Genomic DNA, 17347 nt, shown 5'->3' with positions numbered 1-17347 from the left:
TACCATTGCCTCCTTTCGCGAAGTCAACTTGAGTCTCCACCCACAACCCTCTCCCATGGTGCTGCTGCCCAGCACAGGTGAGTTTTGACTTGTAGAAGATTGCCTTCCATTCCCTAGCTACTGCCCAAGCTAGGAATGGAATGGACAAGCTTCTGCTTGACTCTCCCTCACATACTCCCATACTCCCTCCCAGAGTACTGGAAACTCTCCTGGTGCAACCCTGAGAGGGAACCCTCTTTCCTAGCCACGCTCAAAATCCATCTCCAGCACAAAGCCTTTCTGGACTAACCCCATTCATTCATTCATTCATTCATTCATTCAATCGTATTTATTGAGCGCTTACTGTGTGCAGAGCACTGTACTAAGCACTTGGGAAGTACAAGTTGGACCTCCTCAACTCCTCAACCCCACCTCCATCTCCCCTCCCCTTTCCACTGCCACAACCAACTCTCCTCCTCAAACCATCCACCAGGACCACTACAATATTGAGAAGCAGCGTGGCTCAGTGGAAAGAGCAAGGGCTTTGGAATCAGAGGTCATGGGTTCAAATCCCGGCTCCATCACTTGTCAACTGTGTGACTTCAGGAAAGTCACTTCACTTCTCTGGGCCTCAGTTACCTCATCTGTAAAATGGGGATTAAGACTGTGAGCTCCACGTGGGACAACCTGATCACCTTGTACCCTCCCCAGTGCTTAGAACAGTGCTTTGCACATAGTAAGCACTTAATAAAAATGTCATTAATAATAGTAATGATAATATACATATCAGTAAATTAGTTTATGTAATGTCTTTCATCTTGAACGGCTGTCTCTATCCATTAGGCTGAGGGAGATAGATAATAATAATAATAATGTTGGTATTTGTTAAGCGCTTACTATGTGCAAAGCACTGTTCTAAGCGCTGGGGGAATACAAGGAGATGAGGTTGTCCCATGTGGGGCTCACAGTCTTAATCCCCATTTTACAGATGAGGGAACTGAGGCACAGAGAAGTGAAGTGACTTGCCCAAGGTCACACAGCAGATGTGGGGGAGGTGGGATTCGAACCCATAACCTGTGACTCCCAAGCCTGTGCTCTTTCCACTGAGCCACGCTGCTTCTCTAGATCCCCTCTGGACCTAGAGTTGTGCAGAACAATTTAGACATGATGTGGTTCAGTCACCATGACACAATTTTAGAACATATTTATTTTTTTTGAACATATATATTTGAATATATTTTGAACATAGACATTGGAATCATATTTTTGTACAATAGTGCATCTCCCCGAGAACTGAATGCAGTGCTCTGCTCTTGGCAAGTACACCTAGTTCTCTAAAATATTTTCTTGCCTAGCTCCAACAAAACTCATCTCAAGGTATTCCCTGGTCCAATGCCACGCACTGGCATGTGCGTAAAGCAGTTTCTTCCAACACCGTGGCCCAATCCAGAGTTGTTTGTGTTGTCAGAAGAAGTCAAAGCACGTCATCAAAATAATACATTCTGGCAGAACAGAAAGTACTTAAGAAAAGTCAGCTACTGATGGTGAACAGTGGCGAACCACCAATCACACTTGACATGGTCCAGGGTGCTTTTAGCAACTTTCTGCTTCCTCGCCATCAAAAATATCTCATACTCTATTCTAAATGCTGCCATTTTAAGATGCTTCTTTCATAAAGCCAACCTGACTAATCATCACCACTTCCTAAATTCTCATGCCTCCTTAAACTAGTACTACTATCTATTCTAACACATCTGCCTGGCTTGATGTTTAAGTACTAGGAGAGAAACAAAGACTTCCACTAGTGTTTTCTGGAAATGTGATGAACACTCGCCATCTGTACAGCAGCTTCTAGCAGTTCCAAACCTTGGCTACTTGTCTGACATCTTGTATTGCTCTCATTATCTCCCTTCTTTAAAAAAATGGTATTTGTTAAGTGCTTGCTATGTATTAGGTAATAATAATATTAATGGTATTTGTTAAGTGCTTTCTATGTGCCAAGAAACAGTGCCAAGCACTGGGGTAAGCACTAGGAGGCCTTCCCAGACTGAGCCCCCACCTTCCTCTCCCCCCTCCTCCCCCTCTCCATCCCCCCACCTTACCTCCTTCCCTTCCCCACAGCACCTGTATATATGTATATATGTTTGGACATATTTATTACTCTATATTTCTTGTACATATTTATTCTATTTATTTTATTTTGTTAATATGTTTTGTTTTGTTCTCTGTCTCCCCCTTCTAGACTGTGAGCCCACTGTTGGGTAGGAACCACCTCTATATGTTGCCAACTTGTACTTCCCAAGCACTTAGTACAGTGCTCTGCACACAGTAAGCGCTCAATAAATACAATTGAATGAATGAACTAATGGGGTAGATACAAGGTAATCAGGCTATCCCACGTGGAGCTCACAGTCATACTCCCCATTTTACAGATGAAGCAACTGAGGCCCAGAGAAGTAAGTGACTTGCCTAAAGTCACAAACTGAGGCCCAGAGAAGTTAAGTGACTTGCCCAAAGTCACACAGCTGACAAGTGGCAGAGCCGAGATTAGAACCCATGACCTCTGACTCCCAAGTCCGAGCTCTTTCCACTAAGACACGCTGCTTCCCTTAGGTACTGTACTAAGTGCTGGGATAGCTACCAATCAGTCAGGTTGAACAAAGTCCATGACCTATATGGGGCTCACAGTCTTAGTCCCCATTTTACAGTTGAGGTAACTGAGGTACAGAGAAGTTAAGTGACTTGCCTCAGGTTCCCTAGTAGACAAGAGGCAGAGTGGGATTAGAACCCAGGTTCTTCTGTCTCCCAAGCCCATGCTCTAGCCACACTGCTTCTGGTAAAGCCTATGTGAGCTCTCCTTTTCTCCCTTTCTTACTACTACTACTCCACAACTAGTACAACTGCTATTACTACTACAACTACTAACAATAAGAGTCACACTAATTGAAGTATTTTTAAGCACTTACTATGTGCCAAGCACCATACAAGATAATCAGGTCAGACACAGTCCCTGTCCCACAGTCTAAGGGGTAAGGAGAACAGCTACTGAATCCTCATTTTACAGATGAAGAAACTGAAGCACAGAGAAGTTAAGCAACCTTTGCAAGGTCACACAGCAAGCAATTAATAATAATAATAATAATGGCATTTGTTAAGCACTTACTATGTGCAAAGCACTGTTCTAAGCACTGGGGAAGATACAAGGTGATCAGTTGCCCCACGTGGGGCTCACAGTCTCCATCCCCATTTTACAGATTAGGTAACTGAGGCACAGAGAAGTTAAGTGAGTTGTCCAAAGTCACACAGCTGACAATTGGTGGTCAGGATTTGAACCCATGACCTCTGACTCCCAAACCCGTGCTCTTTCCATTGAGCCACACTGCTTCTCCAATAATAATAATAATAATAATAATAATAATAATAATAATAATAATTTTGGCTTTTGTTAAGCACTTACTATGTGCCAAGCACTGTTCTAAGTGCTGGGAGAGATACAAGGTAATCAGTTTGTCCCACATGGGGCTCACAGTCTTAATCCCCATTTTCTAGATGAGGTAACTGAGGCACGGAGAAGTTAAATGACTTGCCCAAAGTCACACAGCTGATAAGTGACAGAGCCAGGATTAGAACCCACGACCTCTGATTCCCAAGCCTGTGCTTTTTCTACTGAGCCAAGAACCAGGGTTAGAACACAGGTTTTCTGACTCCAAAGCCTTTACTCTGTCCACTAAACCGTACTGCTTCTCTTTTTAAAAGACAAAGCACAAAGCAAGCAACAGGAGTGCTCTAAAAGTCATAATGGTGGACTGGTAGCAGGGATAAAGAGCTAAGTGATGGAATCACCCTGGTGAGTGTCTGAAAAATTCATGTCCTGGGGCACAAAAACCTGAACTTTATAACTTAGAACAGTGCTTGGCACAAAGTAAGTGCTTAACGCATACCATCATTATTACTATTATACCTGGACTGAGGGAAAACAAAAAACCAACTTAATTAAAGATAGCCCAGTAACAGAAAATTGAATTTTAGCTTCTAAATTACATGTATTCAGTTCAAAGCTAAAATTATTCTTCAAATATGACCTTTGACACTCTACTACCCAAAGTAATACAGTTTTCAAAGACATATTACCAGGAAATGGAGGAAGAAATGTCTATAAAGTTTGCTTCACCTTCCCCGTCAAATTATACGATTCTACTCCAGTTCCCCTTATTTAGTTAAGAGCAAAGCAAACGTGAATGTGGCAGCATGATTAAACTACAGCTGGAATGGAAACCAGGTTGTGAAGATTAGATTAGGCATTCCAATCTAGAGGAATTTCCCCCTTTGTGTTTTTTTTTTTTTACTTTGGAACCGTTCTGTGACCTCTGACAGCTCTTAGGTGTAAAAATCAACTTGCAAAAAGTGACGTGAGAAAGCTTTCCACACCAAAAGGGCTGCAAAACGTTCAAAAAGCACATGAAATGTTGAAATGATCATCTTGCTCTTGCTGCCATGTAAGCAGTGATTTATTCCTCTCCCTATATACCTCAAGCAGGCTTCATCCATCAGGACTACTGATTCACGTCACAGCATCTAATCTCCAAGGGAAAGTTGTAGTGAGTCAGAACAGTTATAGTTTTCCCCTTCCCTTCCCCCTCCATCCTCCTCCTCTGGCTAATCCAACTACAATAAAACCTTTAGGGTTTTACATTGTGCAACTTCCAAGCCTCTTTTCACCCTTACACCGATCTCCCTCTCCTCTCCCCGCACCCCCTCCCCGCTACCAAAATAATCAGAGGAACTCTTATTACGGCAATGCCCAACATTACTCATTCATTCACGGGCAGGCACGCTCAGAGTATTTATTAAGGGATTTGAGTGCCTCTTCCTCAGTCTCTCCTCTCAAGTCTGACTTGCTTAGGAGACTTGGCCACAGAGAGGCATCCGAGAACTTGGTGAAATAGCCGAAGGACTTCAACCTCAGATATGCATCTCCAAATTATTCTGTTTGCGTTTCTATGTTCTACCTTAACTGCTCAGAACAGCGAAGACTATGATCTCATGTATGTGAATCTGGAGAATGAAATCGAACACGAAATTCTTCCCACTGAAGACAGTAAGTATATTTTAGCTATTATTCTGCTCCTTTTTTCAGCCACCGGAGATGTATTCAGGGTGTTAAATGCCTATTAAACACTAGAAGTTCGATTTATTAGCTATGAATTGTAATCATATTTTAAAGACTTAGCAACAATGAAATCTTTTCAGGAAAAAACTAAGGTTTAAAATGTAATTTAATGAGGTCAGTGCAGTATTATGAATAAAATGTGTTTGACACCTCAACTCATTTCTACCTTATTTTTAATTAGTAACTTTGGACAGGGTATGGGAACGATGCTCTAACTGCTTAAATACATTCATTCAATCGTAATTATTGAACATTTACTGTGTGCAAAGCACTGTACTAAGCGCTTAAATGTCAAAGTTAAACACAAGTTTACCTCTTATTCAGTTTATGGAACACAGTTAGATGAGAATGTGACCAAACTCCATGCCAACAGCTTAGCAATCCATTTATTTAGAAGAAATCCTGGCTCCACCACTTGTCTGTTGTGTGACCTTGGGCAAGTCATCACTTCACTTCTTTGTGCTTCAGTTACTTCATCAGTAAAAAGGGTGTTGAGACACTGAGCCCCATGTGGGACCCGGTTTGCTTGTATCCACTCCACCATTTAGTACAGTGCCTGGAACTAGTAAGTGCTCAACAAATATTATTATTATACAACAGCAACATCCATGTCTTGTCCTCTAGCCCCTTCATGTGACTGCCGGGCAGAACTCACAGAATGGGATAAGCTCTTCGTCATGCTAGAAAATTCACAGATGAGAGAGAGGATGCTGCTTCAGACCACGGATGAAATCCTTAAGGTGGAACTGCAGAGTCTGCGAGATGCAACGACTCAGCTCCTAACCAACTCCGTTGGCGCCTGCACCAAAGTCATTGAGAAAATCACATCCCAGGCAGACCAAATGCTCAAAGGAAATGGCGAGGCAGCTCAAGAACTCAGGATGCCTCCTGAATTGAAACTGGGGAAGATGCTGGAAGAGGTGCTTTTGGTGAGCCACAATATGTCAAACAGACTTAGCCAGCTTGAGAATGCTCGGCAAAGAACCGCCGAAGCAGGGGCTCGAGAAATGACGGTTCAGAAGAAGGACAGAGCCAGTGTGGAGAGCATCTTTAGCTCAGTGTTGCAAGAACTACAGCAGACACGAGCTGAATTACAGACAGCAAAAAGATGGGCAGCTCAGCATTTACTGCCAGCAGGTATGTCTGTGTAATCAAAGGCCTCTCTTTATGGCTCATGCTCTTACTGCTTTCTTATACAGAGCAGCGGCACTACACAATCATTTAGGACAGCTTAATTTGCATTTATTACCGTGTAAGATAGGTAACAAGCTGAAAAATGATTCCAACACAGAGTAAACTCACTTTAAAGATAGAGGAAAAATGGTCCATTCATCAAATTTGGAAATCAAAAAAGCTCCAGTTTCATGCATCCCTCACTAATCCTGATTGGGAATAAAATGGAATCAAGATTTAAATTTCTGTTGACCTATTTAGAGATTTCCCTGCTCCTCGCTGCTGATTCCTATTCCTCATTTATAATTTCAGGCTCAGGAATCATTCTTAATTTCAGTTTAAGTTCACAATTATTTCCCAGCAATACATAACTTCTTGGGACTTTTTCAAAATGACTGCTTCTCTCTCTGGTTTTTCTGACTGATAATACCAACTGTCAGCTCTCAAATCTCAGACTTTAGGGTGAAATCTGATCTCTTCCAGAGGTTAGGAGTAAATAGTACCCATTCCCTGTTGTCCTTCCTGCTACGTTCCACGCTACAACACTAAGGAATTAGTGTTGAACATTGTGTGGCAGTATTCTCTCCCTTTGTAGGTGTGGGCAACTACTAGAAATAAAATTCTGATGTGTCAGACCAAACAGGCTACAAAATAAATCATAAATAATTTTGAAACTTCTTAGGACTGGGGAAGAATTTTCAAAGATCAATCTGCTAATTGCATTTGCCATACAACAAATCCTATCTTCCCTTCTAGACTTTAAGTGCCCATTGGCAGGAATCATGTATACCAACTGTTTACCCTCCCAAGTGCTCACCAGTGCTCTGCATACAATGCGCACTCAATAAATACCACTGATGGATTGATGTATGAACACTGGAGAAGAAATTCAATAATCTATAAATATGACATCAAAGTGTCACGATTTATAGTATTGACCATAAACAGAAAATATATTTTAAGCTTTCAAAAAGTTTAAACAGCTGGCTTTGATTCCTCATATGTCTTGGCAGATTGCCCATCTGGTTCTCTAGGGAATTCCTAATCACACTGTTATAAATCTTCTAAGAAACTGGTTTTAATTTGGCCTAGCATGTGATGGAGACAAAAAAAATCTATTGGTTAAATATCACTTCATGAAAGAAGAATAATAACCTCAAACCCCTCACCCAAAATGTCAATGAAAAGCACTGATTTGAAGTTCTTAACAGCCAGATTGCAAGATCCCTGTTCAATTCAAGTTTTTTAAATATCAATGTGTAACTTTTTGAGGAGTTGTAATCAAATGGTCTAAGTACACTTTCATGTGAAAATAGCATAGTAAAAGGCATGCCTATAAAAAGACCTCAAGAAGTATTAATTAAACATCTCACTCCATTAGATTTTCTCCCTTCATCCCAGCCGCTCTACTCATTGACATTCACAAATCAACAAATGACCGCTCTACTGAATCCCACAGTAAATCGGCTCCCTCACAAAATCTTCTTTCCATTCTATAATATTACAATAGTAGTGGTATTTGCTAAGCACTATGTTCCAAGGACTTTACTAAGCACTGAGATAGATGTAAAATCATCAGGTTAGACACAGTCCTTGTCCCACCTTGGGCTCGCAGATTAAATGGAAGGGAAAATGGCTATTGAATCCCCATATTGCTGATGAGGAAACTGAGGCCCAGAGAAGTTAAGTGACTTTCCCAAGGCCCCAGGTAAGTGGTAAGACTGAGATTAGAACTCAGGTCTTCTCATTCCCAGGCCTGTGCCTTTTTTCACTAGGTCACCCTACTTCTGCATCCACTGCAAAGTTCATCATTTCCAAATTCATTTTGGATGAATTTAAGTTGTTCTAAATTGATTTTTCTCCGGTTGCTGCTTACAGGTTGTGAAATGGCTATTTTATTTCCGATGCGTTCCAAGAAGATTTTTGGAAGCGTTCATCCCGTGGCAGAGATGAAGCTCCACTCCTTTAGTGCCTGCACTTGGGTCAAAGTGACAGAAGTGTTAAATAAGACTATCTTATTCTCCTATGGCACAAAAAGGAATCCATATGAAATCCAGCTTTACCTCAGCAGTCGGTCTGCGGTACTCACAGTGAACGGTGACCGGAATAAGATCACTGCCGCTAATGTGACGTCACCGGGAAAATGGACTTATCTGTGTGGCACATGGAGTTCGAAGGAAGGGAGCATGTCATTATGGGTAAATGGAGAAATGGTAATTTCTACCTCAGGAATGTCAACAGACCACATCATTCCGGAGGGGGGAATTCTTCAAATAGGCCAAGAAAAGAATGGTTGCTGTGTAGGTGGTGGTTTTGATGAAGCCTTAGCCTTTTCCGGAAGACTCACTGGCTTTAATATCTGGGACAGAGTTCTCAGCAGTGAAGAGATAAAGTCACAGACTCAAGGAGAAGAGTCATGTAACATCAGAGGCAATGTTGTTGGGTGGGGAATTACAGAAATTCAGCCTCATGGTGGTGCTCAGTATGTTTCCTAATGCTTGAATGTAAAGCCAAAGAATGATATGCCACATTCAAACATTAAATGTATGCCAATTATAGGGTCTTTGGATTTCAGTATCTAAATCAAATCCTCCATGAAATGAGGTTAAGAGGGCTGTGGTGTAGGACACTCTTAATTTACTCTTGTTTTTTTTACAGAACATCAAATGAGCTGATCTAGGAAGCAATAGAGGTTTTGATATAGCCAAGGTCCTGATTTTATACTCTGGTGCTTTCAGATGATAATAACAATAATAATAGTGATAATAGTGGTATTTGTTAAGCGCTTACTATCTGTCAAGGACTGTTCTAAGCACTGGGGTAGATACAAGCTAATCAGGTAGGACACAGTCCCTGTCCCACTTGGGGCTCACAGTCTCAATCCCCATTTTACAGATGAGGTAACTGAGGCACAGAGAAGTTAAGTGACTTGCCCAAGGTCACACAGCAGACAAGCGACAGAACTGTGATTAGAACCCAGGTCCTTCAGACTCCCACGTTCGTGCTCTAGCCACTAGAGCAGGTTGCTTCCAGAAATGTCTACAGTGAGCTCTCCTGTTTCTGGTTCCTTGTTCCTAAAATGTCCACAATTTTAAAGATAAATGGGATGATGCTGTTTCTTTTTGGAAGTCCGCTGTATGACCAGTTATGAGTTTTACATTGAGAGAATCATAAAAATAACAGGTACTGTTTCTGGTTCCTTGTTTCTGGAATGTATACAGTTATAAAGATAAATTGTTAAAAAACTGTATTTATGCAATGAAGTGACTTAAATATAAATGTAGTTTATTTCTCATAACCAAAGTTTCTTTTTGAGAAGAGAATTGTATAAGTTATATTGTACATTGATTTTGTAATAATTTTATTGACTATTTTTGTCAAGTCTTTCTGTAAATAAATGTTTTGTCAAATTGATGCTTGAAGAAATTTTATGCCTTCCAACATATCTGGACGGGGTAGTGATGGGGTGAATCCAGAGTTTTGTTCCCCCATCTAAGGTAGATCTTACTGAGGCTGTTGGTGAGAAACAAGAGATAAGAAAATGTGTTACTTTCAAACACAAACATACAGTTGTGTTTCAAAGCAGAGGAGAAGGAGCAGATGGAGATTGAGTGGTTTTAAGATAGTTGTCAGGAAGGGAAGAAGAGTGGACTCGGGGGAGATAGATTTAGAAAGCAGGCAGGAGGTCTCTTGAGAGATGGCTGGGGGGGTGAAAGAGGATATAGTTGTACGAGTAGACGGGTGTTGTAGAGGGAGATTTGGGAGAGTTCATGTCTAGTGGTTCATTCATTTAATCGTATCTATTGAGCTCTTACTGTACTAAGCGCTTGGGAAGTACAAGTCAGCAACACACAGAGATGGTCCCTACCCAACAACTGGCTCATAGTCTAGAAGGGGGAGACAGACAACAAAACAAAACATGTAGACAAGTGTCAAAATCATCAGAACAAATAGAATTAAAGCTATATGACCATCATTAACAAAATACGTAGGATAGTAACTATGTACAAGTAAAATAAATAGAGTAATAAATCCATACAAATATATACAAGTGCTGTGGGAGGGAAAGGAGTTAGGGTCAGGGGGATGGGGAGGAGGAGAGGAAAAAGGGGGCTCAGTCTGGGAAGGCAGAGGAGTGGAGGGTGTGGGCTGGGCTGTAGAAGGGGAGAAGGGAGGTGAGGTAGGAGGGGGTGAGGTGATGGAGAGCCTTGAAGCCGAGAGTGAGGAGTTTTCTTGATTCGTAAGTTGACAGACAGCCACTGGAGATTTTTGAAGAGGGGAGTAACAAGCCCAGGGCATTTCTATAGAAAGATAATTTGGGCAGCAGCAGAGTGAAGTATAGACTGAAGTGGGGAGAAACAGGAGAATGGGAGATCAGAAAGGAAGCTGATGCAGTAATCAAGTAGGGATAGGATGAGAGATTGAACCAGCAGGGTAGTGGTTTGGATGGAGAGGAAAGGGCGGCTCTTGGCAATGTTGCCGAGGTGAGACTGGCAGTTTCTGGTGACAGATTGGATGCGAGGGGTGGACGAGAGAGGGGAGTCAAGGATGACAACCAGGTTGTGGGCTTGTGAGACGGGAAGGATGGTAGTGCTGTCTACAGTGATGGGAAAGTCAGGGAGAGGGCAGGATTTGGGAGGGAAGATAAGGAGTTCAGTCTTGGACATATTGAGTTTTGGATGGCGGGCAGACATCCAGATCGAGATGTCTTGAAGGCAGGAGGAGACGCGAGCCTGGAGGGAGGGAGAGGGAGCAGGGGCAGAGATGTAGATTTGGGTGTCATCAACGTAGAGATGATAGTTGAAGCCATGGGAGCGAATGAGTTCACCAAGTGAGTGAGTGTAGATCGAGAACAGAAGGGGACCAAGAGCTGACCCTTGAGGAACCCCTACAGTAAGGGGATGGGAAGGAGAGGAGGAGCCCACAAAAGAGACTGAGAATGAACATTTCAAAATGCTAGTGATGATGATAATAATAATAATAATAACATTTTCGAAGCATTTTATGGATTAATCCATAAAGTTGCTATGAATTGGAAATGATGATGGCATTTAAAGACGTGCTTACTATGTGTCAAGCACTGCTCTAAATGCTGCAGTAATAGTTATAATAATTGTGTTAAGTGTTTACTATGTGCCTGGCACTGTACTAAGCACCAGGGTGCATACAAGCAAATCAGGATGGATAGAGTTCCTGTCCCATGTGGGACTCACGGTCTCAATTCCCATTTTACAGATGAGGTAACTGAGGCACAGAGCAGTGAAGTGACTTGCCCAAGGCCACACAGCAGACAAGAGGCAGAGTCAGGGGTAGAACCATGACCTCCTGACTCTCAGGCCCATGCTCTATCCATTATGCCACACTGCTTCTCCAAGTCAGTGAGGTAGTACACAAAACTTCGCAGTAGATACAAGTCAGTAAGGTACGACACAGTCCCTGTCTCACATGGGACTCACAGTCTAAGTAAGAGGACGAACAGGTATTAAATTCCCCTTTTACAGAGGAGGAAACCAATGCCCAGAGAAGTTAAGTAACTTGCCCAATGTCACAAGGCATGTAAATCCTCCCCAAATGTAAAATGTTGGGGTTTTGGTTGTAAATCTCATAAGAAGTAGGCTCTTTGCTAAGTCAGGTAACAGGACAAGTAAGCAGATTAACAGAGACCAACATAGGAAATTCATTCATTCATTCATTCATTCATTCCAGCGTGGCTCAGTGGAAAGAGCACGGACTTTGGAGTCAGAGAGAACAGGAGTGGAGATGTAGATTTGGGTGTCATTAGCGTAGAGGCCATGGGAGCTAATGAGTTCACCAAGGGAGTGAGTATAGCTAGAGAACATAAGGGGACCAAGAACTGACCCTTGTGGTACCTCTACAGTAAGGGGATGGGACGGGGAGGAGGAGCCTGTGAAGGAGACTGAGAATGAACAGCCGGAGAGATAAGAGGAGAACCAGGAGAGGACGGAGTCTGTGAAGCCAAGGTTGGACAGCGTGTTGAAGAGAAGGGGATGGTCCGCAGTGGAAATAAATTCCAGTAAGTTCCTGCTCCAGTTGCACAAGCTCAACATGCTCCTCCCTACTTCATGGACTCTAAAAAGCCATCTGGTTATTGGTTTTATTATTAAGCACATTATATACGCTACAATAATGGTTAACATAACCTAATTAACTTTTAATACAAATAGACTTAAAAATTAAGCATGAAAAGATCTGTTTTTCTTCCTTTGTTACTAAATCCCCCATTACACACAAGAGAACAGCTAGGGACACATTTTTCATGTGCCCAGTGTTGACAGGACTGTGGATTGGTAGATCAGGCATTGGCATTTTCTGCCAGGTTGGTGAACTTCACCATCAGTCGTGTCCTCTTAGAATATAAAAGACAAATAAATACATACTCACACACACAAATGTGTGTGTGTGTGTGCGCACGCGTATGTATATACATTCATTCAATCGTATTTATTGAGTGCTTACTGTGTGGAAAGCACTTTATTAGGCACTTGGGAGAGTACGATAAAGCAATAAACAGAATGAATTTATGCATGCATTCATCCTCACACCAAGTTTTTTTGACTAAAGCTCTTCTGACACAATATTACTGCCTCCTTGGTTCGAAGGCGAGATTCCTGACTGAGACAATATCACTGGTGTATCAATCAATCAAGTATTTATTGAGTGCTTACTGTGTGCAGAGCACTGTATGAAATGCTTGGGAGAGTACAACAGAATTGGCAGACAAGTTTCCTGCCCACAGTGAGCTTACAGTCTAGAGGGGCAGACAGAAATTGATATAAATAAATCAATTACAGATATGTAGAAAATGTGTGGGGTGGGAGAGGGGATGAATGAAGGGAGCAAGTCAATGTGAGGCGGAAAGGAGTAGAAGAAAAGGAAAAAAGGGCTTAGTTAGGGAAAGCCTCCTGGAGGAGACGTGACTTTGATAAGACTTTGAAGTTGGGGAGAGTAATTGTGTGTCAGATATCGTGTCAGATGATGGAGGGTCTTCCAGGCCAGAGTGGATGTGACCAAGAGGTCGGTGGTGAGATAGATCATCATCATCAATTGCATTTATTGAGTGCTTACTATGTGCAGAGCACTGTACTCAGCACTTGGGAAGTACAAATTGGCAACATATAGAGACAGTCCCTACCCAACAGTGGGCTCACAGTCTAAAAGGGGGAGACAGAGAACAAAACCAAACATACTAACAAAATAAAATAAATAGAATAGATATGTACAAGTAAAATAAATAAATAAATAGAGTAATAAATATGTACAAACATATATACATATATACAGGTGGATATGAGACTGAGGTACAAAAGAGCAAAGTGTGCAGGCTGGTTTAAAGAAGGAGAGTAGTGCAATGAGGTAGGAAGGGGCAAGGTGACTGAGTCATTTAAAGCCAGTGGTAAGGAGTTTCTGTTTAATGAGGAGGTGGATGGGCAACCATTGGAGATTCTTGAGGAGTGGGGAAAACAGGGACTGAACTTTTTTGTAGAAAAATGGCCCAGGCAACAGAGTGAAGTGTGGACTGGAGTGGGGGGAGAGTAGTGCTTTTGACTGGTAAAACACTGGATGATCAACAAACTTTCCCTCACTGTAAAATAAGGGTTAAAACTTTCAAAAAGTATTTGTGAAGGCCTAGAAGTTCACTGGTGTATTGAATTTCATCCTACAGGCCGTCACGGCCTCCATTCACCTTTGTGAGTGAATACTGAAAATCTTCTCACCATTCTGATCAATTCTCCTGATTCAAATTACCAGTCTTAACTCTGTTTCAAATGAAAATATTCACTGAAAAAGAGTGAGCAACGGTTAAGGGTCAATAGCTATAGACCAGTATATTTTAAGAACGAGAAGTCTCCATTGCATATCTTTGCAGTTAAAGGCCTTTGGTTTAAAAACAAGTTTCCCCTTCTCCAATCTTTCTGATTGTTCTATTTCACAGCAACATCTGCTGGGGGAATCGTGAAGGTGCAAAGAACAAAGATCAACGAGAAGGAGTTCTGTGTTGGGGCTTTTCTATATCAAATTTTGTCTTTATTTCATTCATTCATTCATTCAACCGTATTTATTGAGCGCTTACTGTGTGCACAGCGCTGTGCTAAGCGCTTGGGAAGTACAAGTTGGCAACCTATAGAGACGGTCCCTACCCAACAGCGGGCTCACAGTCTATTTCTGAAACTGAAAGGTGGAGATAGAAATCCGATGATTCCGCATTTCCAAGTGATGGAATTATCACTCACTGGAGGGTCACAAAGCTTCCTGAAACTTATTTTCTTATTAGTAGTAGCAGTGCTTAACAAATACCTTTAGTAGTTCATTCAGTCGTATTTATTGAGCGCTTACTGTGTGCAGAGCACTGTACTAAGCGCTTGGGAAGTACAAGTTGGCAACATATAGAGACGGTCCCTACCCAACAGTGGGCTCACAGTATAGAAGACTAGAAGAAGCAGTAGAAGCAGTGTGGCTCAGTGGAAAGAGCCCGGGCTCTGGAGTCAGAGATCATGGGTTCAAATCCCGACTCCCCCACTTATCAGCTGTGTGACTTTGGGCAAGTCACTTAACTTCTCTGGGTCTCAGTTACCTCATCTGGAAAATGGGGATGAAGACTGTGAGCCCCCCGTGGGACAACCTGATCACCTTGTTAACCTCCCCAGTGCTTAGAACAGTGCTTTGCATGTAGTAAGCGCTTAATAAATGCTATTAAAAAAAATAGTAGAAGTAGTAATAGTAGTAGTAGCAACATTTTACAATTGTGGTATTTAAAAGTCCTTACTACATTCATTCATTCAATTGCATTTATTCATTGAATCGTATTTGTTGAGCACTTACTGTGTGCAAAGCACTGTACTAAGCGCTTGGGAAGTAAAAATCGACAACATATAGAGATGGTCCCTACCCATTTATTGAGTGCTTACGGTGTGCAGAGCACTGTACTAAGTACTTGGGAGAGCACAATACAGTAATAAGCAGACAGATTCCTACCCACAATGAACTTACTATATGCCAAGCACTGTACTAAGCATTAATCATAACGCTTAAAATCATAAAAATAATCATTTCAATTGGACCTTCCATGCCTGTTGGCTAAAATAAGTAAATACAATCCACAGTCAAAGAAATCCAAAAATCAGCCAAGGACCAAATAAAAATTAATATTTGTCTTTGAATCATTCATATTTTTCACCTTACAATGTGTTCTGAAGGTTGAGAAACATGGAATCAACCCAATAACCACCTCTAGCCTTTGTTTACACACATCCTCATTACTTGTATAGATGTACAATCAACTGCACACTCAGATTATTCATTCTGATTCCACTATCTGTAAATATTTGTAAATCCACTTAATACAGGCTATTGCATTCAGTGGGAATTCAATAAACACCATTACTACTACTATTATTACTGCTTTAACCAACTGGAAAAAGGGAAATTCCAGACATTGAGGCCAGAGAAGCAGCGTGGCTCAGTGGAAAGAGCATGGGCTTTGGAGTCAGTGGTCATGGGTTCAAATCCTGGCTCTGCCAATTGTCAGCTGTGTGACTTTGGGCATGTCACTTAACTTCTCTGTGCCTCAGTTACCTCATCTGTAAAATGAGGATTAAGACTATGAGCCCCCCATGGGACAAACTGATCACCTTGTAACCTCCCCAGTGCTTAGAACAGTACTTTGCACATAGTAAGCACTTAATAAATGCCATTGTTATTATTATACCAAAAATTTCCTTTATCCTTTAATCTCCCATTTGAGCCTAGAGCTAATTAGCTAATGTACTTAGGCTGATCTTGATGTTTTGAAGAAATATGAGAGCTAATAATAATAATAATAATTGTGATATTTATCATTAAGCCCCTACTATGTGGCAGGCACTGTTGTAAGTGCTGGGAGGGACAAAAGCAAACTGGATGGGACACAGTTCCTGTCCCACACATGGGGGTCACAGTCTCAATCCCCATTTTACAGATGAGGGAATTGAGGCACAGAGAAATTAAGTGACATGCCCAGGATCACGCAGCAGACAAGTGGCAGTGCCAGAATTAGAACCCTAATCCTTCTGAATTCCAGGCCCATGCTCTATCCACTAGGCCATGCTGATCCTCCTAAAAAAATCTCTAAATTAAAGTTACCATCCCAAATCGTGATAAATCCAGGAATTTACCACTCATCTATTGAATTCTTACTACACTTGTCACAACTGGCACATCAGTGAGTTCTTTCAGTGGGAATCAGCACCAATTTACGAGTCACAGAGTAGAGAGCACTCGGTCAGTCAATCAATCAACAGTATTAATAAATTCATTCATTCAGTCAGTTGTATTTATTGAGCGCTTACGTGTGCAGAGCACTGTACTAAGCGCTTGGGAAGTACAAGTTGGTAACATATAGAGACGGTCCCTACCCAATAGCGGGCTCACAGTCTAGAAGGGGGAGACAGACAAGAAAACAACACATATTAACAAAATAAAATAGAATTGTAAATATGTACAAGTAAAATAAATAGAGTAATAAATCTGTACAAACATATATACAGGTGCTGTGGGGAGGGGAAGGAGGTAGGGCCGGGGGGTTGGGGAGGGGAATAAGGAATTAATCCCTTACTCTGTACAGAGCACTGTACTAAGCACTTGGGAGAATACAAAATAGAGTTAGTAGACATGATCCTTTCCCTCAAGGAACTTCCAGTCTAGTGGCTTAATAGTAATAATATTAATAATAATAATAAAGCGCTTTGTACATTGCTCTGCACATAGTAAGCGCTCAATAAATACAATTGATGATGAACCATGGTATTTGTTAAGCACTTACTGTGTGCTAGGTCCTGTACTAAGTGCTGGGGTGGATTCAAGCTAATCAAGTTGGAAACAGTCCTGGTTCCAAATGGAGCTCACATACTAAATCTCCATTTGACAGATGAGGGAATTGAGGCACAGAGAAGTGAAATGACTTGCCCAAGTCACGTGACAGACAAGTGGCAGAGCCAGGATTAGAACCTATGACCTTCTGACTCCCAA

The 17347-nt window shown here is 41.7% G+C and overlaps 2 protein-coding genes across 3 annotated transcripts in view; one reads left to right on the top strand and one right to left on the bottom strand.

The window, feature by feature from the left end:
* Positions 1–17347, bottom strand: part of VEPH1 (ventricular zone expressed PH domain containing 1) — a 238875-nt gene that overhangs the window by 157342 nt on the left and 64186 nt on the right. The gene's annotated exons all lie outside the window — the stretch shown is intronic.
* On the top strand, positions 4933–9001 carry PTX3 (pentraxin 3). The gene is made up of 3 exons (XM_038746086.1): positions 4933–5077; positions 5774–6286; positions 8201–9001. Exons 1-3 carry the CDS (start codon positions 4948–4950, stop codon positions 8815–8817), a joined length of 1260 nt encoding a protein of 419 aa, XP_038602014.1. The 5' UTR covers positions 4933–4947; the 3' UTR covers positions 8818–9001.

This window comes from Tachyglossus aculeatus, chromosome 1 (genome assembly GCF_015852505.1).
Source record: "Tachyglossus aculeatus isolate mTacAcu1 chromosome 1, mTacAcu1.pri, whole genome shotgun sequence".
Lineage (NCBI taxonomy): Eukaryota > Metazoa > Chordata > Mammalia > Monotremata > Tachyglossidae > Tachyglossus > Tachyglossus aculeatus.
This window is presented reverse-complemented; position numbering and strand designations above follow the sequence as displayed.